Source organism: Anabrus simplex, chromosome 5, assembly GCF_040414725.1.
Source record: "Anabrus simplex isolate iqAnaSimp1 chromosome 5, ASM4041472v1, whole genome shotgun sequence".
NCBI lineage: Eukaryota > Metazoa > Arthropoda > Insecta > Orthoptera > Tettigoniidae > Anabrus > Anabrus simplex.
The window spans coordinates 449,671,376-449,695,627 of record NC_090269.1 but is presented as its reverse complement, the minus strand read 5'-3'; the positions used below and the strand labels follow the sequence as shown (position 1 = coordinate 449,695,627).

General features: G+C 38.3%; 1 protein-coding gene across 1 annotated transcript in view; it reads right to left on the bottom strand.

Annotated features, from left to right (window-relative positions):
* The window catches only part of LOC136874636 (zinc finger protein 740-like), an 80,653-nt gene that overhangs the window by 44,951 nt on the left and 11,450 nt on the right, over positions 1-24,252 (bottom strand). The window contains exon 3 of the mRNA XM_068227899.1: positions 3,318-3,413. Within this exon, the coding sequence (XP_068084000.1) occupies positions 3,318-3,413 (96 nt within the window). The remainder of the gene's footprint in view (positions 1-3,317; positions 3,414-24,252) is intronic.

The following is a 24,252-nucleotide window of genomic DNA, read 5'->3' as shown; positions in this document are numbered from 1 at the left end:
CTGCAAAGCGCAGAAGAGGAAGCAGAAGAAAATGTGTTGTAACAAATGCAGAGGAACTTCTAAAAAAACTGTTGGGTTATGACATGCAAATTAATGTAGATAAAAATTATAATATGTAATTAACAAAACTGATACAAAGATAATTGAAGACAACATTTAAAATAAAAACAAAACAAGTTTTAAAATAATTGTTTAATGTTGTATGCAAACTTATATAGGTAAACAAATTGTAATTTTAAGTTTAGTATTTATGTAATTAATAAAAGTGAACTAAAGGGAATTAAAGATAAAATTTTACAATAACAAACAAAACAAGCTTTTACTCCAAAGCTGCAGGGATCTAGAAGGATGATGGGAAATTCTGAATAAATAAAAAGTGCCATAAATATGATCACATGCAGTAAACTGAGTGAGCCAGCTCCAGACGTGAGCAAGACAAGTATCCCTACAGCGGGCTCAGTGAGTCACTCGCTGCTCGTGTCCAGATGGTCACACTACCTCACTCACTACACCAGAGTGAAAGGGTTAATGTTGATAATTACATACCAGTGAACTTGACATGTGTTGTATGTAAGCTTGGGGAAAGCATTCTTTTTGATTATATGAGATATGTTTGCAAAATTATTATCTGGTTTGATGGAAGGCAGTTTGGTTTTATGAAAATTCATTCCACTCATTCTCAATTTGTAGTATTTCAGCAGGATATAGCAGATACTTTAGATTCAGGAGGTCAGATGGACTGTATCGTAGATAGGGTAGATCATGGGAGGCTGCAGACAAATATCAGTGCAAATGGAATAGACAAAATAGTGACTGACTGGGTGGCTACATTTCTAGAAAACAGAACTCAAAGAATTATCCAATGTTGTAATCGCTAACAAGGAAACCCCTCCAAGTGTAAGTCTCCTACCTGAGATTTGGTACGATGAGTTCAGTAGGAATGCTTTATTCAGTCATATCAAAATTAGATGCCCAAGCATATATTTAGCTGCCATTTTGATGTGTCAAAGTTTACTCATTTAAGCACCGTGTAGACAGGAGTAAGTGGCGGGAAACAGGTAGAAGCGAGGAAGTAATGTGTGTGCGAGAGAGAAACAATCAGTACGTGATCTTGATTGATAAATTTCATTTTTGTTCCATATCATAAACGAAAGAAAAGTTCCACCTAATGAATACTATACGTGACTCTTGAACGGGCTGACCGACCTGAAGCACAAAGTAATCCTCTCCACACTACTATACTGTCTACTGGCACAGCCTCAGAAAGGGGAATCCCAGTGTTTGATATACAAGCAAATGGATGCACCATGTTAAAAATGAGGAAGTAACCCAGAAAAAGAGCAGTCGTCTGTGCTTAGAAAATTATATTATCCAAGGAAGCTTATTAACATGTGAGCATAGTGAGATTATAGGCAAGTTACAACTGATTTTGATTGTAATTAAATGAAGTTTTGAGTTTCTACAATATATTTGTATGTCTCTAATATCCTCGCCTATCACCATTTCATACTTCAATATCACATCTAAGTGTACTTTGACACAAAACAATCTTTATACAAAGTACATCTCTGGGATGAAAATATTTACATTCATGAAACACCTTCAATATTAATAAATCATCCAGCATAATGGAATATAGTTCTAAAAGGAACAGATTCATCCACACCAGTCACTAGTGATTACTGCAACATATGGCCTCCACAATATATATTAACCATGACCGATTTGGTAACTCGCTCTGCCTAGCGCAGTGTTGACCTAGTGTTGACTGAGTGTTCTCGACTAGTTCAAGGCAACACATGGTCCTGCATGGAGCTTTAACCTACAAGTATTGGTATTTAAAACATACGAAATGAACTCAATTTATTATATATCAAAATTAACACAACAGAAGAGATGTCATTTTAAAATGAAGTTGTTCAGTTTGAGGTTATAGAATCCTATCTGGGAAATGGAGTGTTTCAGTATCTCTTTAATCAATTCAAGGTTCTAACACTTAGGGTATTAAAAGATATTAGATATGAAAAACCTACAAGCTGTTTTCCTGTCAGTGACTAGGTCAAGGATGGAATGAAGCCCCATCTTGCAGGCAGGCAGGATAGAAATCGTGCCGGCTGCCAAAAATTGTCGCACTCCTCTGGGGCAATGATTAATGACTGAAAGATGAAATGAAATGATAGTAGAGAGTGTAGCTGGAATGAAACATGACATGGAAAACCGGAGTACCCCGAAAAAGATCTGTCCTGCCTCCACTTGGTCTAGCACAAATCTCACATTAAGTGATTTAAAAGATATCAGATATGCTTAGTTGCAATGTCAAGAGTACTATAATGAACGGCAATATCATAGTAATGTATGTCAATATTAAATAGTCATGTCATACATAATTAATGTATTAAAGTATGGTAAAACAAAAATAATTAAAATAAGGAGACTGGATATATGGGTCACATTGTGAGCAATGATTAAAAGTACCATCTGCTACAAGTAATACATCTATGAAAAATTCAAGACAGAAGATGAACATCTTGGCTCAACCATTTGAAGAAATGCATTGGTATGTTGACCTCGGAGCTTTCCCCCACTACACATGACAAAAGGAAAACAGCCATATTTGTAGTGAAAACCTGGATGGAAGAAGAAGTGATGAAAGCAGCAGTAACATGCCACATATTGGAGAGGCTAACTGCCGTACAGTACCTAGCGTAAGATTTTTGAACTATTTGAAGAAATATAGCTATTCTACCATCGTCCACTTCTCTCATTCTTACCAGACATTTTGACAACTGCTGTGGTAGTCATCGTCTGAGTACTCCGTTCTGCATCCTGCTGGCGACTGCCAGTAGACTGTCACTGCTTTCATTACTTCTACCCCTGCCTGGTCCCTTCCAGGTTTTCACTACAAACATGGCTATCTTCCTTTCATGGTGTGTAGCATGGGAGAGCTCCAAGGTGGACTTACCAATGCATTTCTTAAAATCATTAAGCAGGAGACAGGAGGTACTCAGACGACGCCAGAGAAGATAACCACTGCAGCAGTAGTCAAAATGTCTGGCAGGAATGAGAGGAGTGGACAACTGCAGAATATCCCAGAAGATTTCGATTATATTGACTCTAGCTTGAAAGCCTTCATACTTTTATTCCTTGAAGAAAATATGCAATTAAGGTTTTGAAAGATTGGCAATTTCATAAAAAATACCATCTCTCCAAAGACCTCCAATTTGTTTGTTTTAAAGTGAGGGGTCGCTCACTGAAATCTGCTCAGCAGTTTTCTCACAATCATTATCACAAAACAGATTATCAAATTATTAGATTACCTCAAATGTGTTCACCTGTGTTTGTTCTGGCTCTGCCAACTCTGATTTGGTTTCTTCTTTCATATGTATTATTTCTGATGCACGTTCATGTTTGTCCTGAAGAAGAGTTAACATATTAGGCACATTCAGAAATCTAGTCACCAACAAATAAGCACAATTATTCATAATTCCGAGCAAATAAGTCAGTTTCAAAGGAACATTATTGCTTTTGAGAAAATTTCTTCAGGGGATCCTTTAAAACATGTCAACACAGGGAACTTCAGGAGAGGGAAAGTGTCCCAATTTTGATGCTCAGGGATATATTTGTATTGTGGAGCAATTATATCAAATTCTATAAAAAAACATTGAAACATAAAGAAACTGATAGTTATTCTATTCAACCTAAACAAAACAATTCAGAAAAGTAAAGAACATTTTTTTCATATAGAGTACCAGCAAATACAGCTCAGCACAAGATATGTAACTTCCATATCTCCTGTTGTCTGTTAAGCTCTCAGCCAGAAGGAATGGATGATTATCAACAGATCTACCATCACCAGCCATAAAGGGGTAGCTTCAATAAGGAAACATAATAAGGAAATGAGGAGTGAGGTAGTTTTTGGTTACTTTCCTCTCCTAGCCATGACAGAAACCATGGCACAGCACCAGTAATGCACCTTAGGCTTCAGAATCAAGGACAATCCATATGAATTTCATACAAATTGGAAAACAAACTTTACTCGCTTCAATACTTCCATTCAACATGTTCAGATGTCCTTAACGGTATGCTGCATGATTTCATTCTATTCCGAATGAGCAACTGACAAACACCACAAGCTATGTACTATGATGCAAACATTCATATGATTCAGTACTAAATTATTTCAAACCACTAGTCTAAGAGTGTTAAACCTCACCCAACGTTTCAGCAGAACTGTGAATGAATTTCTAATTTGACGATGTACAGCAATCATAATTGCCAATTTAATTTTTTTTTTGTATATATGAACTTCACTTTAACAATCATTCATTGTATGTTTTTATGTCAAAATTTAAAAATTAAAAGCATTTCGCTAAAGATAACCTCTTGGGAAGGTCAAAACGAGGCCCAATTTAATATAGCTCTTATATTAATGATGCATTGAAAAGGTGGAACCATTTTTAGTTTTTCAGATTTCTAATTTTATTATTTCATTACACATATTTTCAGATGAACCCCAGCTTCAGGATGTATTTATGTCAATACTAAAACATAAGCCTGCCTTTAAAATTACTACATACCGAGCTCGATAGCTGCAGTCGCTTAAGTGCGACCAGTATCCAGTATTCGGGAGATAGTAGGTTCGACCCCCACTGTCGGCAGCCCTGAATATGGTTTTGCGTGGTTTCCCATTTTCACACCAGGCAAATGCTGGGGCTGTACCTTAATCAAGGCCACGGCCGCTTCCTTCCCACTCCTAGCCCTTTCCTGTTCCATCGTCGCCATAAGACCTATCCGTGTCGGTGCGACGTAAAGCAAGTAGTAGTAGTAGTAGTAGTAGTAGTAGTAGTAATAGTAGTAGTAACTATCTATAAAGTAATTGGAAATTCCGAAAGGACTATTAATATATCTTATGAATAAAAGTTACACTTTTCAGGTTTTTATGTCCTTCAAATGGAACCGAAACAGGTACTGTAGTAATTCCGTACAAACCATATTGAGTGCACCTATGGGTCTGTGTACTCTTGAGAAAGCTAGATACAACTATCCGAAATGGATCACCAGCAATGTCATATGCTGTCGCTCTGTAGGAACACTGTGGAGAGGCTTTTGGCATGCAATTTAGTGATTAGAAACTCTATACCACCATCTCCCCTACCCTGCCAGCTTCAAGAATAAGCAACATGTTCAGTGTAAATGTACAACTGTACAGGTCAAACTGACGTCATCGGGCAGAACCGCGAGCCGCTGATTTAGAATCAAACAACTGCAGGGAATAAATGGCCCATTTAATGGGAGCAATCCTTATGTCAATTTGTGCATAAACAATGAAACTAATACACCAACAGGTACAAATAACAAGCACACAGTGATTTCATAATGAAAATAAAATATTACTTTTGAAAGTTACAAACCAAATTGGCAATCTGAACATCAAAGCATAAATTCTGAACCCCCATGCATGGTACTGTACAAAAGCTAATGTTTGCCCAATGACTGTTATCCACAAAGTTATGTAGAGTTTAAAATTTGCTCACATTGACTTATGAATGTAAATTTCTATCCTTGTTGGGTGTATTTCTGAACAGAGAATCTCATACACAACATAACTGAACCATAGCAGTACATTTAGGATACTTACATCATGAGTGACCATTTTTTTATAATTACCACATGTATACCATATGTTCACGCTGTCCTAATCACTAGGCATTCAAGTTAGTTCACAATAAATAATACCATATCAATAACATTACAGGTGTAAACATAAAAAGTCAGTTAATTAGTTTTTATATACTTCATTTACAGACCTGAAAATTGTTCTTCTCTCTGTAGTTACCATTGATCTATCATTAATAAAATTGTACTGAGTAACCAAATAGAATCCCTACAACAATATTTTTTCATACTCCTTTGTATTAGCTTGATGAAAATTTCAAAGATTTTGGACAACTGTCAACAGCACAGCTTTAACACTAGCACTAGTGTGTGGGATGAGAATAGGGAAATTAAAGAAACAAGGAATGTATATGATTATAGATACTTTGCACAGTTATATGATGATTTCAACAAATGAACAAATTTCTCACTTTTATTCTTTGGTATAAATGCCACCAACAATATCGAAAACTGTAGATGCACATCTTTCTGTCAAAAGGAATTCACTGCAGTTGTGGTTCCAGTAGGAGATTGTCTAGTCCAGAACTTGTGAAATACAGTGTATTTATGAATCTAAAATATATGAAAATAATATTAAGTACTGAAAAGGAAGTGCGTTTTGAATAGTGAACTACAGAAGGAATATGCGCAACTAAAAGATACATCTAACATGTAACATTTGCCGTGGAGGCAATGGGATATAACACAACACGGTAAAAGTGAAGAACAGAAGAGAATGGTGTGTGGAAGTATATCAAGCACCACACTGAAAAATGGTTCATCAAAATTGAAGTTTTGGTCTTAAAGATATGAAATTCGCAGCTGCTGAAGACATATTTGCGGTCCATCACAACTGATCCAATATACTCCTAAACGAACATTTACATGGACCTGCAGTAAAGTTGAAGTAAGAGTTTTAATTACATTTGCTGCTCCCAAACTAAAAACTGACATAAAAAAAAGACAATTCCTATCAATAAAAGTATATGATCAAAAATCATAAGTAGGAAAAATCATTCTCATTTTCCTAATCACCAGGATGAAACATTTTTTTCCATTGCCCTTCAGGTACTTTGAATATGCTGAGGGGATTCAAGTTAAAACCTTTATCTTGAGAAACTTCAAGAACCACAGCTGCATTTTTTAGTATGACTGGAAAGTCTTAACTCAGAAGTTACCTACCACAACAGTCTAAGCTTCACATAACTAAATCATGACTTTGTATTATTGTACATTTAGTATGTAAGTAATTCATCTTTATTTGTGGTGAATTAGGGCTCAAGGCCCTCTCTTACACTTAACCACAGCATTTAAAATAGTTAGGCCTAACATACGTATAATTTTTTAAATACAACAAATCTTTTTTAATAATATAGTACTAATAGCAAATATGCAGATAGTAATAGAAGAAATAATTATAGAATGTACAACATGACAATATAAATTAACATGATAATAATTTTAAAACTAACAGTACTAATAATAAAAGAAGAAAACACAGTATAAACCTGTAACTAGCAAATACATTTCTACTTGCTATGAAAATAAGGTCAATCACACACTCATTCACACTACACACATCGGAAAAGTCAGCTAGAAGTATTCAGCAAGCGATTTCGGCAATCAATCTTAAATTACCTACAAGAACGTAAATCCTTTATGGTAGCAGGGAGGGTACTTCACAGCCTAGCGGCAGTGACTACAAAGGAGCAGTTGTAAGTCCTAGAGTGACTCTGAGAGGAGCCAGATCGTGTATCGTGGTTATGATAGGAGGAGAGGTAATTAACATTTGATGAGGGATAATTTGGTAGACCTGAGTTTAGAACTCCATGCAGAAGGGACAACATGTGGAGACTGCAATGTTCATGAACACGAAGCCATGACAACTCCCTATAATAAGATGAAACGTGAGAATCATATCGCAGCTTAAATATAAATCAAATACAGGTCTTTAAACTCCATTTGAGCATCTTGTCACTGTCTTGAGATATGGTTAGTAGTCTAGAATTGGTAAAATTAGGGATTTTACCAGCTGTATATTAAGATGTTTTGGATAGGTAGCATAGTAACATCTGAGAGGACAAAAGGATTTCTGCACTTTACTGCATGTATTTGTCACTTGTTCAGTCCAATTTAGAGTCTCAGTCATTATAAAACATAAGTTTCTTACTGATGATTTTTTTTTTTGCTAGGGGCTTTACGTCGCACCAACACAGATAGGTCTTATGGCGACGATGGGATAGGAAAGGCCTAGGAGTTGGAAGGAAGCGGCCGTGGCCTTAATTAAGGTACAGCCCCAGCATTTGCCTGGTGTGAAAATGGGAAACCACGGAAAACCATCTTCAGGGCTGCCGATAGTAAGATTCGAACCTACTATCTCCCGGATGCAAGCTCACAGCCACGCGCCTCTACGCGCACGACCAACTCGCCCGGTCTTACTGATGTACAATAGGTGACAGTATTATTTAAAATAACTGAGATACATGCGACTTTTTAACAAGCTAAGGTTTATTTTCGAACCAAATATATTAGTCTTATTTTGTTAGGATTTATTAACACGCTGTTATATTCGGCATAGCCATTCAGTCATCATACGTCAAAATTTACTCTGTCAATGGCTACATCTATGTCTCGTAGATATGAGTAATAGTAAATCTGAAGATCATCTGCATAGATATGGTACTTGCTATATTTCAATGCGTCACCTATGTCATTCAAACTAACAACAAATAAAAGTGGGCCCAAAACGGACCCCTGTGGGACACTTATTGACTTGTTATACCATCCTGAGTATATTGTTCCGACTGATACTCGATGCCAACGGTCAGTAAGGTAGGAGCTCATTTAAGTTGATACTACGGAGTGTCATCACTAGTAACCTAGGGCTAACTGTGTCAATAGAGCTGCTTAGGTCTAGTAGTATTAGTACAGTAACATATCGTTGGTCTATTGCATGTCTGATATCGTCCGTAACTCGCAGTAGTGCCGTCACGGTACTATGTCCTTTTTAAAGCCAGAAAGAAAAGCATCAAGGAGGGAATTCTGGGTCAGGTATACAGTGATTTGTGGATGAATCAGACATTCAAGTGCTTTTGCAAGGGGTGGTAGGATGGACACAGGGCGGCAATCTGATGGAGAATCCAAGGTAGTGTTTTTCAGGATTAATCTTATTAGTGCGTCTTTTCAAACGTTAGGGAATACTCCATTGGTCAGGCAGTAGCTGAATATGTGAGTCACTATTGCCAGTGCAGCCCCGGTGATGTTTTAAATCAATTTTATCGAGATACCCTCATTACCTGTCGCATCGGATGTGATAGAGTACAGCACACGTTTAACATCATTTGCGCTAACGGTGTGGAAAGAGAACGGCACGCTGAGTTTGTTAGATTAGCTGGTAATTGAATCGGTCCGACTTTACAATCATTTAACGTATCCAGATATATGGTGGGAATGTGCTCTTCTACAGCATTGCCTATGCCCAAAGCTTCTTCCATGTTTGGTTTAAATTATTATTTTACCGGGCAGGTTGGCCATGCGTGTAGAGGCGCGCGGCTGTGAGCTTGCATCCGGGAGATAGTAGGTTCGAATCCCACTATCGGCAGCCCTGAAGATGGTTTTCCGTGGTTTCCCATTTTCACACCAGGCAAATGCTGGGGCTGTACCTTAATTAAGGCCACGGCCGCTTCCTTCCAACTCCTAGGCCTTTCCTATCCCATCGTCGCCATAAGACCTATCTGTGTCGGTGCGACGTAAAGCCCCTAGCAAAAAAAAAAAAAAATTATTTCTGCTAACTGTTGAAAGTAGTGGCATTTAGTCTTTCTAATTAGCTGTTTAACTTTGCTTCTCAGTTTCCTGTATTGCTCAAAATCATCTTTGTCATGTGTTCGTCTGAATTGTTTGTACCAACGGTCATGGCTGGCCATAGCAGATCTTATCTCGGTCATCAGCCAGGGGGAAGGGGGCGGGTAAATCTTACTGTACCTGCCTCTCCGGAGCATGATTGTCGTACAAGTTCAGTATGTCATCCCACGGTAAGTTATATGCGTCATTGCGTAGGTCATCTATTTCAATATGTTTTATGCCTCCTAAAATAATGTAGCTTGCTTAATACTTCGGTCCACGGATAGAGTAACATAAGTACAATGATTCGTGAGTTGAAATCCCAGTAGCTGGGATCTGTCCGTGCTTAATGACTTTCTGGGATTGATTTGCAATTATAAGGTCAATTAAAGTGTGAGTGGAGTGATCAGGGTAGTAGATGTGGTTCGTAGCGTTATGTGGTAGGATTTCCATGCTCAGAGCATGGAATATGTGACACAACTTATCCGATTGACTAGCTTGTTTTAACAAGTCAGTATTAAAATCACCCATGACTATGACATCTTCGTAGCTGCTTCAAAGTCCTCCACCATTTGTCTAATATTAGGTGGCTTATGTATAATTCCTATTACTATTTTCTTATTACAGTCGAGTTCAACAAACATATACTCAGGACGCAGGGGAAGGCTTGGGTCTGAGGTGCAGATGATCTTGCATTTTAAATCATTCCTGTAGTAAGAGGCTATTCCACCACTTCGTCTGTCAGTACGGTCATGTCGTAAGAGCGAGTATCCTAAAACATATCAGATGTAAGGCTTTTCAGGCGTTTGCTCTATTAACCAGCATTTCGTCTTAGGTCTGACACTAGACTCGTCAGAGTGGGATGTGTCAGACCCTACCCACTGACGCTGGGGTGTATGAAGGTGAACTTATCAGAAGCCTTATATAAGGCACAGTCTGATAACTGCATACGGGAGATAAATCTCCACAATGGAATTATTGCCCGCCTAGCAATTCCGAATGGAAAATTCTAAATTCCCATGGAGGGAATTAGATATTTTTCACCAATAGAGCATGTCAAAAACATATCAGATGTAAGGCTTTTCAGGCGTTTGCTCTATTAACCAGCATTTCGTCTTAGGTCTGACACTAGACTCGTCAGAGTGGGATGTCGAGATTTACAGCACAAGACAGCAAATCTCCACGTAACCAGCTTTCTGATATGCCAATACAATGCACATTATTATTTTCGAAAATAGCCTATAGTTCTTCTAGGTGAGCTGCAATGGAGAGTGAATTTAGGTGACAACAGGAAAGAGCTCTCGGGTGATTTATCAGCTGTCGCCTCAGGGTATGGGAGGGGTAAGGGTTGACTTAAGAGGGGAGGCGAGGAATGTGGGTCGTTGACATAAGGCAGAGATTCATCTACCACCATATCAAGAAAGTTAATAATAGGTACATGGAATAAGATGAGTTAACCTGAGAACAGCACTGAATACAACCACTATTACACACACACACACACACACACACACAAACGTAAACTACTGAAAACACTCGTAATAAAATGGAACAGTTCACTTGTTCATCCTACACAGCTAAGGCATTTAATTGCGCAATCATGCATATTTGAGTCTTTGTGTTATCTTTTAAAACACGTTCTTCCGTCCTGAGTCCAACAGTTTCTTGGTCCCCAAAAGTCCCTGGCACGATTTAATATAGTTTTCCTCACACTTGTGAGGGATTCTAGAAGAAGTCCACTCCCTTCAGCACATGTTGGCGCGCCACACACGATCTCGATCGTGATAGCACAGGAATTTGATTATAATCAGGCGATTTCCTAGCGGAACCACTTGTGCAGATGTCCGATTTCGGCGCCCCAGCCGGTGACAGCGGTCAAAGTCACTCGTTGAGAGCTCAGTAGAAAATGTACTTTTGATAATGTCTAGAGACTTACTATAGATGTCTTCAGACGGTTCTTCCGGGACGCCGTGTAGCAGTAGGCAATTGCGGCGACTGTACTGCTCTGCCTCATCTAATGCCTCACCCTATTTCTGAATTTTGTTCTCAATCGTGCTTAGTTGTTTTTCAGGTCACCAACTGCTGTTGTTACTTGTGACTTGAATGCCTGGAAATAGCCGTCCAGCGTTTGAAGCACAGTCGGAGGGTTGGCCGCACTTACAGCGGAGTCCAAGCGAGCTTAAAAGTCCTTCATCGCCTCTTCAAATTCACTTATTTTCCTAGTTGCTCCTTTCAGAGCCATAACGGGAGTGTAAAACTGAAGATTCTCACACAACTATGCACAGATCAAACTCTTTCTGCACCTTACTATGTGAATCAGGTAAGATGTTCACGGAGTGCACATAGCACACTAGTTCCCAGTTTGAAATTTGAGTAATGATTACTATTGACGTTGTTTTCAAAAAAATTTGTCTGCATTTTCAGAAATGAACCATTGAAGTAACACTCCTGCTAATAAAGGGATTCACTATTTTATTCCAACATGATTTCATATTCGGGTTTAGGAAAGGTTATTCCATTGAAGTCCAACTTTAAGGATTCCAGCAAGTTATACTTTAGATATGCTGGATTCAGGATGTCAAATGGATTGTATTGCCATTACCTGTCTAAGGCTCTTGATACTGTAGATCATGGGAGACTACTAAAAAAAATTAGTGCAATTGGACTAGACAAAAGAGTGACTGAATGGGTGGCTGTATTTCTAGGAAATACATATATACATCATACGTCATCATACTAAATGTCACACAATCCTCTATCTGTAACAAGTGCTGTGGCCTCATTTAGTTCTATACCTCTTATATTTAAATCATTAGAAACTGAGTCTAACCATCGTCATCTTGGTCTCTCCCTACCTACTTCTCTTACCCTCCATAACTGAGTCCATTATGCTCCTAGGTAACCTATCCTCCTCCATTTGCCTGACATGACCCCACCACCGAAGCCAGTTTATGCATACAGCTTCATCCATCGAGTTCATTCCTAACTTGGCCTTTATCTCATTCCAAGTACCCTCCTGCCATTGTCCCCACCTGTTTGTACCAGCAATCATTCTTGCTACTTTCATGCCTGTCACTTCTATCTTATGAATAAGATATCCTGAGTCCACCCAGCTTTTGCTCCCGTAAAGCAAAGTTGGTCTGAAAACAGACCGACGAAAAGATAATTTGGTGCAGGAGCTGACTTCCTTCTTACAGAATACCGTTGATCGCAACCGCGAACTCACTGCATTAGCTTTACTGCACCTTGATTCAATCTCACTTAACTATGCTACCATCCTGGGAGAACACACAGCATAAATACTTGAATTTATCTACCTGTTGCAGCTTTGTATCACCAATCTGACATTCAAATCTCTCGGATTTCTTACCTACTGACATCAATTTAGTCTTCGAAAGGCTAATTTTATGCTATACTCATTGCACCTATTTTCAAGTTCCAAGGTATTAGACTGCAGGTTTTCGCAACAATCAGCCATTAAGACCAAGTCGTCAGCATAGGCCAGATTGCTTACTACATTTCAACCTAAGTGAATCCCTCCCTGCCATTTTATACCTTTCAGCAGATGATCCATGTAAACTACGAACAAGAAGGTGAAAGATTACAGCCTTGTCTAACCCCTGCACGTACCCTGAACCAAGAACTCATTCTACCATCAATTCTCACTGCAGCACAATTGTCAATATAAATGCCTTTGATTGATTTGAATAATCTACCCTTAATTCAATAGTCCCCCAGTGTGGTGAACATCTTTTCCCTTGGTGCCCTGTCATATGCTTTCTTTAGATCTATGAAACATAACATCTATTCCTCTCATAGCATTTTTCAGTTACCTGGCGCATACTAAAAATCTGATACGGACAGCCTCACTGTGGTCTGAAACCACACTGGTTTTCGTCCAACTTCCTCTCAACGACTGATCGCACTCTCCCTTCCAAGATGCCAGTGAATACCTCGCCTGGTATACTAATCAATGAGATACCTCGATAGTTGTTGCAATCCTTCATGTTCCCTTGCTTATATTTAGGTGTGATTACTGCTTTTGTGCTATCTAAAGGTACCAGCACTCCACACTAATCTTATTATTCTATGAAGCCATTTCATCCCTGCCTTCCCACAATACTTCACCATTTCAGATTTAATTTCATCTATTCCTGCTGCTTTATGACAATGAAGTTTATTTACCATTTTTTCCACTTCCTCAAGCGTAATTTCACCAACATCAATTTCCTCCTCTCCATAGCTCCGTTGTTCGCGAAACCACCAGGAAGATTTCCTTTTACGTCCAGAAGATTTTCAAAATATTCCCTCCACCTCTCCAGTGATTCTCTGGGATCTATTATGAGATCACCTGAATTACCCAAAACCGTGTTCATTTCATTTTTTCCTCCCTTCCTAAGATTCTTTATTACTGTCCAGAAAGGTTTACCTGCTGCTTGACCTAGCCTTTCCAGGTTATTACCAAAATCTTACGATGACTTATTTTTAGATTCAGCAACTATTTTTTTCATCTACGTACAATTCCCTGTCTGCATCAGTCCGTGTTTGGAGCCATTTCTGATAAGGCTTCTCTTTACATTTACAAGCTACTCACACATCTTCATTTCACCAAGATGTTCACTTTTACCCATCTTTACATACAGTTGTTTCCAGGCATATCAGAGCTGTTTCTTCTACAGCACTGTATGCCACCCATTTTATTCTATATCCTGAACCTGCTTACTGTCCACTATTCGGAACTTTCTACAAATTATATCCATGTACTTCTGCCTAATTTCTTCATCCTGGAGATTTCCACCCTTATTCGTTTGCAGACAGATTTCACTTTCTCTACCCTAAGCCTAGAGATACTTCGTTCACTACAGATCAGATAGTGGTCTGTTTTATCGAAAAATCTGTGATAAACCCATACATTCCTAACAGATTTCCTGAATTCGAAGTTGGTTACGATATAGTCTACTATGGATCTCGTACCCCTAGCCTCCCATGTGTAATGATGAATAGCTTTATGCTTAAAGAATGTATTCAGAACTGCTAAATACATACTAGCACAAAAGTCCAGCAAACACTTCCTATTCCCATTATTATCCTTATCTTCCCTACATTTACCATCACTCTTTCGTATCCTTTAGTTCTAGTTCCAACTCACGCATTGAAAGTGCCCACGAGCACTAATCTATCATTGCTGTTAACCCTGACCAGGATGTCACTCAATGCTTCATAAAACTTGTCAACTTCATCCTCATCTGCATCCTCACATGGTGAATACACGGAGACAATTCTCGTCATAATCCCTCCAACTGCCAAATCTACCCACATCATTCGCTCGTTTACGTGGCTAACAGAAACCATGTTGCATGCAATATTATTCCTGATGAACAGCCCTACCCCAGACTCTGCCCTTCCCTTTTTAACACCCATCAAGTACACTTCACAATCTCCTAGCTCTTCCTCTTTATCTCTCCTTACCCGAATATCACTTACTCCTAGCACATCCAGATGCATCCTCATTTCTGACTCAGCCAGTTCTACTTTCTTTCATCCGTAAGCCCCATTGATACTGATAGCTCCCCATCGAATTCCACAAGTTGTTTCCAAGGAGTCCCTCGCCTGTCAATTGGCAGTGGGACTTCGTTACTCCCATAGGTCCGAGGCTTGCTTAAAATGTTCTGAGCTCAATTTATTCATGAAGCGGGATGCTACCCTATTTACACATAGTCCAAGTGAGGATCTCTCCTATAACAGGTTAGGGACCACCGGTGGAATGTATAGCCACAGCCGCCTGAGCACAAGAAAGGCCATGACTCAGAATATGTCAGAGATGCCCACTCCCATTCTGTAGCAACTGGTATCCTGACTCTCAGGACCACTTACTAGGCCACTCAGCTGTTGCACATGGTTCATGAACTAGGACGTGATTACAGTAATCCACACCATGAAAATAGAAAACAGATCTAGGAAAATTAGAGTAGGCCAAGCTTTATCGGAACCTGCAATGATTAACAGGGAATTTTTCAAGGCAGTATTATTGGACTTATTATTGCGATTGTAAATACGGATACAAATCTCTGCGCATGGTTATGAGAGTGTTAAGGGGTTGTTTCCTTATATATATGTAAACAATATGAGTTAAGAAGTGGAATCAGAGACAAGGAAATTTGCAGATTATGTTATTGTGTATAGAGTAATAAATAAGTTACAGGATTGTTAGCAACTGCAAAATGACCTTGATAATATTGTGAGATAGACAGTATGCTCCCAGCGGGGACACATTGTTAGCCTTTCTCCCCAACATTTTAGGTCTGGGTGAATCGCCTTTGAAATATGTATCTCTTTGGAATTTTTCCAACTTACTTTTAATTTCATTTCCTGTGCGACTTATATCGCTTACTGTTCCATCTCTCTGTGGAGTAACTTCAAATATTTATATATGATGTAAGTCACGATTATTTCCTGTTATCTATTGGTCCACCTCGGACCAGCCTGACAGTGAGCCTCATGTTTGGCTTGCTCGCTGTCCTACCCGCCCCTGCTGTAGCTTGCCTTGTAGCATGAACTTAGTCCATTGTCAAGCACCATGATGGATACAAGCGTTGCGCGTGGGCTCCCTGAAAGGGCACCTTTCTTTCAGATATGCCTGGATGACATGCAATTGAAATGGGCTAAGGCCCTGAAGTGTTTTATTTTCCTTTATAATTTATTATTATTTTCTTTTCGGAGTGGACATCTGGTTTTTTTCCCTGCTTAAATTGTGTGCTACAAGAAAGTAAGTAAATTGCATCTCAAACTGACACCATACGTTAGTTTTCTTCTCATGGATGAAAAGTAAATCAACTACGATTTTCCTTTTACCATGGAGATGGATGGCATAGTCTCAAAACCTTAATTTGACTAATGAAAATGTTTCTGTTCTACAATCAGCATTTCTAAAAGACCTTCGTTTCAAAAGAACTTCACTACTTGAAATGTTTCGGCCTAATGACTACACTGTTTAACCGATTTATTGTGGGAGTAAAACTTCTCCGGGAAATGTTTAAGGGTCTAAAAGATTTTTCTGTTTCAATTGGAGTTCAAGAAGTTAGGAGTGATGTAGTTTAAAAAAGGTATAGACATCTTCAGGAGCTATGAGATCGCGAGATTACCTCCGTGGATCGGAATCTAGTTCTGTTTTAATTCTATTTTTTCCGAGTTCCTTTTCCTTTGGTATATTCTTCCTGTTGCTTCGGTAACGGTGATTCTTGCTGACATTTCCTTGGCAACCGTTGCCGATGGGAACAAAGGTTTTGGATTATTAATGATGTTTGGTGGATGTCCTTGACGATGGGTTGATTTTGTGACGTGGGTGGCATTAAGTGTGAAGCTACCGGCTCTTTAACTATCTCCTTAATTGATTCGTGATTTAATTGTGGGTGTTTCCCTTGGTGGATTGTGTTGCCCGGTACTTTATGCCTTCGGGTTTTCTGTGTGCATGCTCTGTTTTGTTTTGGGCTGCTTGCTCTGAGTAAATATGATTGTACTCTAAATTGTGCTATCTCATTCTCCATTTCTATGTGTGTTGAATTTATGGGGTTGTTTGTTGCCCGTTTGTGTTAATTTATTTGGAAAGCACCTTTGGTTTAGGTGTATGCCTTCTGTCCATGTTTTAATTTTTGGTTGCATTTTCCGTGATCTGGTTCAGCGGTGAATCTCACGGTCTCACTTTAATACCCTTTCACATCATGTACCAATTTTTAAAAAATTAATAATATACAAGTTAAACCCTGCAAGTTCAAGGTAATTACTCGAGTCTCTCTGACGAGCAATAAAAATCAGTCCATGGACATTTTTTGAAATTATTACTATACTGTATTTGATCTGGCTTCAATTTTTAAGTTATTTTCTTAGTTTAGAGGGCGACCATCGTTTCAAGGTATCCTTTGTTTTCAACTAAGTTTAATTTAGTTAATCAATTTATTAACTGTTATTTAATTTCAAATTTTATTTTGTTAACCAATTACCACTTAGGTAATTAATCTGACGACTTTGTGTAGATGCACCTTTTAATTTTTATCTCATGGTTTACTTAACTATCATATGTAATCTATGTTTGCAGTAAATAAATAATTTATTCTCTTTAAAGCAACTAACAGAGTTTTTCTTTCATGTTTTCCGCTATTTAATACTGTAAAAGTCTTTAGGTTATGATCTAAGTTGCCTCTGATTTTAGGCCGTTATTGAACTTTGGTGAGTATTTGCTGTTCCATTTTAAAGTTTCTCATGGTTTCTTGCTATCTGTTGTTTTGGTTTACTTGTACCAGTAATAGCCGGTATGACTGGTATAGTTTCTAAAATAAGAAAAGTCCTCTCAGTTTTAATTACAGTACTGATGGGGTGCATGCTCATTATAGAAATTGTAAGTACCGAAGTGTTAATATAAGGAAACGTCTTCACTGGGGTTCTCACATAAATGGGATTGTAAATAAGGATACAAATCTCTGCACATGGTTATGAGGGCGTTAAGGGGTTGTAGTAAGGATGTAAAGGGGAGAGCCCATAAGTCTCTGGTAGGACCCCAACTAGAGTATAGTTCCAGTGTATGGGACCCTCACCAGAATTACTTGATTCAAGAACTTGAACAAATCCAAAGAAAAGCAGCTCAATTTGTTCTGGGTAATTTCCGACAAGAGAGTAGCATTACAAAAATATTTCATGGTTTGGGCTGGGAAGACTTGGGAGAAAGGATGTGCGCTGCTCGACTAAGTGGTACATTCTGAGCTGTCAGTGAAGAGATGGCGTGGAAGGACATTTGTAGATGAATAAATCTGAATGGTGTATTTAAAAATAGGAAACATCACAACATGAAGATAAAGTTAGAATTTTCGATGACAAGTTGGGACAAATATTTATTTATAAGAAGGGGAGTTAGGGACAGGAATAACTTACCAAGGGAGATCTTCAATAAATTTTGAATTTCTTTGAAATCATTTAATAAAAGTCTAGGAAATCAACAGATAGGTAATTTCTGCCACCTGGGCGACTGCCCTAAATGCAGATCAGTATTGACTGATTTGATTGATTGATGTCACATATTTCATTCCATATCAGATGTTTCAGGCTTCCAATTTGTTAGTCAGAGACCAGATAATAACAAGGTCATCAGACTACTCAGAGACTTGCAGTGATATATACAGTAAATGAGAAGTCAAATAAACAAAAACAAAAGAAAAAATACAAAAAGCAAAAAATCGGGTCCAAGATGGAGAGGAAAGTTTAAAACACAGACGGAGTGGTAGACAAAACAGGGAAAAATAATTTGAAGAGATAATGAGTTGTGGAAAAGAAAATAGAAGACAGAAAGACTTAAGTAAAGATTTCACATATATAATGAATATCTGAAATGAGTGTACTACATGGAATTCAGCAGGGAATGAAATTGGAAACAGAAACAAAACAGGGACAGTGAAAGACAGAGAAGGGAAATGTTTACTCAGACTTTTAATTAGTAGCAGCCAACAATCAGAGTGTCAGTGTCTGCCTATAACCCAGGTATTTATTACAATTTGCTTTACACCATGTTTTATGGGACAGTAAATGGATAGGAGTTGGAGGGAATCAATCATGACATTGATTAACATAATTTGGCACCATTTGCCTGGTGTGAAAATGGAAATCCATGGAATAACTTCTTCAGAACTGCCAACAGTGTGGTTCGAACCCACTGTCTCCCAAATTCCAGCCGAGGGCAACATTACAGCATAGCCCCTCACTCGGTCGCACATATTTCTTTAAAAAAAATTAATTCAAATTCTTGTTCTGATGTTGACATCCTTCACCTAAACAAGTCAAATTCAATGATTAAGTAAATAACTACAATGTTCAGCTCCCAAACACTTAATAGGCATCATAATACACCTGTGAAAAGGAGAAAGCCAGTAGGATATCCACAAAAACAGAGATATGTACTGGATGTTTGCAGCTATCCGATATATGTATAATGCAAATTAACTCTTTCCCGCAGGATGCATAGTAAAGCATACTAGAGTCGCACATTGTCTCCCGTGGGTTGCGTAGTAAAGCGTACTCATCTTTCAAACCGACTTCCTCTGTCATCTGTCTGCTAAATATATAACTTTTTGGAACCAATGAATTCCCTATGCTTCCTACATACAAGTGGCATGCACGGAACCCTAAATAAAGTGTTCTTTTATATGTTTTCTTAGATAAAACAGACAGCTGACTGAATGTAAACATATGGCTTCTCATAACCAGTTGAATGCAGATGATATTTGTTACAAATTAGATCAATATGTTGACAAATGCAATGGTAGTGAGTTTGAAGTTGTAGGTATGATAATAAAAATGGTATGGGAAGCAGTTGGGACATGATATGAATCTGAGGGAAATCGAAATACTGTACAGGACATGCAATGTTGATTCAGGTACCGCCTCGCTTTTGAAATATCAGGCCTACTTGTAAAAAAAAATATCAGTTTTAATTCTCCAGTTGATTCTGTATCGGACTATGAGCCTCTACTTAATTACATAATATTCCAACTAATGTCAATTTATCCTATCCCATTCAGTGAAAAATTGTTTATAATTTGTATATTTGAGAGAAAGTATGATTTGCTATCTAAATATCTTCATCTGACGGATCCCGAAAATGAAATAAATTGGGAGATTCAGGGTGAATTCCTTCGTTCTCTGCATTACCAAAAAAATAAGAGCCCCATCAGGTCCAGCAATTCAGACTGACTTCAAGAACAAGAAATTTATTATTATGCCCCATATTAGATGCTACTTTATATATCATTCTGAACAGGGGGGTTCCTGCGTATAGTTACAGTAGGTGATCTCATTGTATCATTTTAGAATAACTATAGCGTATTTTTGATTGTTACAAAATTTGAAAGCGATATCTTAAATGGTTTTTACAGAATAAATTATTTAGTGAAGGTACTCCATAACTATACCTGACAAGCAAATTATTACTCTAGGTTTTGCCAGACAGTGAGTCAAAGATAGTCCGTGGGAAAGGGTTAAGGGTTAAGGACCTGAACATTGTAGATATTTTGTTCATTACTGAATTTGATCTCAACATCAGAACAAGAATTTAAATAAATATGTAGAAACCTCGGAAGTAAACAAACAGCACAAACACAGCACTCTGAGGTAGTTCAACAATCTGTTATTTATCAAAACCTGCAATATATGCATTTCATGTTTATTATTATATAATCAACAACTCACATTCAACAATTAATAATGCACATGGAAAAGCACAATATTTCAAATCCTATGTCATTTGTCAGTATGGTGGAGCTTTGGTATTATGACCCTACCAATGATCATCTCTGTACAATACCAAAAGGAGCAAGGGCCGTTTTATTGTAGACACTAATTGTATGCACGTGCCGGCAAGCCTCGGGAACAGCCGTGCTCAGTTGCAGCTCTGTTGATAACCTGTACGGTTCTGTTCTGTGCTTGCTCAAATGTTCAAGATTATCGACTCGCCTGCCCCGTGTCAAACTTTGAGAAAGATATGCAGAGAGATATAAAATGAAAGACGCGACATGCTGACAGAGGGAATTGTCCTTTTGCATGATAGTGCAAGGTCTCATACTGCAGCTCAGACCTGAGATTTTTTAGAGACTTTTGGCTGGGAAGATTTAGACCACACATCCTACAGCCCTGACCTTGTTATGCCACCTCAAACATCACCTCGGCAACAACCACTACAATCGGAGCAGGCAGCAAGTTTCTATGAAGATGGTATCCAAAACTTAATTGTAAGGTATGATAACTGGCAGCTATGTTGAAAAATAGAGTAAAACCTGTAGAATCTGCAAACAAATGTGGTGTTCTAAAATTGTCTTTCATTGTGTAGTTATTTTCAAATGGCCCTTACTTAAAAAAATGCCTTTTATCTGTGAAAGAGAGATACTGGTGTATGCTGGACGTTGGCTGCTGTCCTACAAAAAAAAAATGATGGCAATTAAAGGTTAAGAACTGAACACTACGGTTATGTACCATGATCATATGTCACTATTTTAAATAATAGTTTCTAGGCACTATCAAAGCCTGTGTTTACTAGAACTATTCCAGGATAAAAGAACTATCATTACTAATGTGCTCTGCTCATCAGTCCATGCACTTCCTACCCACTTCTTCTCTAGCTGACAACTGTTCCTCTGTTTATCATACCAACATCAGGCTTTCCTCTAACACCCTTAAACTGCAGACTTGTCTCCCAGACTAACACCTGAAATCTTGCAGGACTTGTCATGCGTTTAATAGGAAAACAATAAAATCGTAATTATAGGATACCTTGCATTGCTATAGATTTCATGGAACATCAATACAGCTGTTGCGGTATTTATGAACAGGAAGCTCGGGTCAGGTGATACTAGTGTAGTTACATGATGGAAACAGAAGAGGTCAATGATTTTGCCATTCTCTGGTTTTCAGACACAATGTGGCATTTCATATCAATGGATTCAGATATGTGCCATGTAAATTCCTCACCCTAACAGTGAATAAGAATGGGAATCCCCATGAATAATATATTTGTTCAGTCACAAAAGTGAAGGTGGACACATATTCAATACCCAGATGTATACATGTCCATAACAGAAAGTGTTCTTGTATTGCTACCTGGAAAAGTAAATCTCAGATCACTGGATTGGATGCAGCTGGTGACATTACTGATTGTAGGAACATTGGCATGACTTGTTATCCCAACTCCTCAATTCAGGACTTTGCTGCAAGCCATTGGCTGCTCACGTGGAAGAGTATAAATAATCATTATCCCCTCCCATAACATTGGTTTGAATGACTCCTGATGTTCTGTGTATGTTTTCCAGGATAGTCAACAAAACTCAACAAAATGGTTCAGAACTTGGTGAATGTATCCCTCCCCTTGGAGCTAGCTTCCACTTCCCAGTACAAACTTTCCATATCATGAAGTAAAAACATTATTACATGTTATTGAAATCAACAGAAAAGACAAAAATAAATTGAGAAGCAGCATAGAAATTTTACAATAAATACTAAAAGTGTGAATGAATCAAACAAAAATATTCATATATCACCACACTGGCCCATAACACAGTGACTGTTGGAAAAACCATTATCAAAATTCATCATCAAACCTAGTCAATGAGGTGAAAAAAGAGCAAAAATCAATCATTAGCAAACTCCTCATACACATGCCAAAATTATCCCTAACCAGTGAGCAGTAAATCTGATCAATACTGCAATCGTGAATTTGATCATCTCGTCTCACTATTTTAGGCCAGCAGGGCCCAACCACTCACTATCGGCAATTTTTTCACAAAAACTGTAACATAAATGTCACTATCAACTTAACCGAATGAAGAAGACGAAGTTCATGGCACTGAGATATCAAACCAGCTCTCAGTTTTGATAAAAATATCCCAACTTACTGGGATGCCAAACTGGACACTCTCCATCTGCATCACAGAACCAGCTCATTAATTTCCCTTCAACCTATCCCCATCATTATCAGCCGCAGGGGTCATTAAGAGCCAATACCACCTCTGGTCATGTCAAGACTACAGTTATGTTTATTTGCCCTGCAGTTAGAGTATTAAAGATTTTCTTTTCTTCTTTACAATTAGCTTTATATTACTTCAACACAGATAGGGCTTATGGTGACGATAGTGAGGAAAAGGGCTAGGAGTGGGAAGGAATAGACCGTGGCATTAACTAAGGTTCAGCCTCATTACTTGCTTGGTGTGGAAATGGGAAATCATCTTCCGGACTGCTGACTGTATGGTTTGAACCCACTATCTATGACTTATACTGGGCAGCCACTTGCTCACGCCACTAAGTGAAAAGAGAGTGGAAGGGGAAATGACATGCATTGTTCCAATCTCAACAATTAGCCACTAATTCCAACATAAATGAATGACATACAAGCTGACAGTAATATGCTACATTGAGCAATAGCCCTATTAGTCCACCAACTACACCTCCAGAAGTACCTTTTAAAATATGGAGAGTTTATGTTTCTTATTATGTAAAAAATATCTGTACCGGTTGGTACACCCCGACCCCGCAAATTTAAATTTTGCGCCAGTTGAAACTTCTCTACAGGAGAAAGCCTGAACTTCAATAAACTGTATTAACTCAACGGTTTCTCGGAAGATGTCACTACTGTAAATTTGGTAATTTTGAAGTGTTCTGAACTGTCTATTTTGATTTGTGTTTGTTTGCTCCGTATCAAGAAGTTTGAACATTCTCTAACAGATGTCGCTACCCAAAACTTTGGTAACTCTCTGGTGCAATGGAATGAACTTTCTTGAAGAAATATTGTATTTCTAAGTTTTATTTTTACTAAATTTTGTTCTGTGGTTTGTGGGTTGGCAATATAAATCCTTTCTTCCCGCCCATTTTGAATGGAACCAATCATGAATTTACATAATTAATTTTCCACCAATACGGTGTTTCTTCCTCGTCTTGTGTATAATTTTTTGCTGTTGGCCAATAAAAGTTTGTGGGCGGGTTGTTATCATTCATGAAAGGTCTCGAATGTTCCACGAGGGTATATAAACTGCTGATTTTCTTGTCTCGGTGCCACTTCAGTAACATCTCTCTTAGTGTGTGAATATGTAGCAGGGGGCGGGAAGCACCTCTTTCTTCAAGCAGCAGTTCATCTACAAGGTAATGGCCTGTTAACATCTTCATTTCTTGCTAGCTCAGCAGTTTAACTCTCGGGGAGGGTTCGAAACCTTTAGTATGTAACCTACCTTTTTA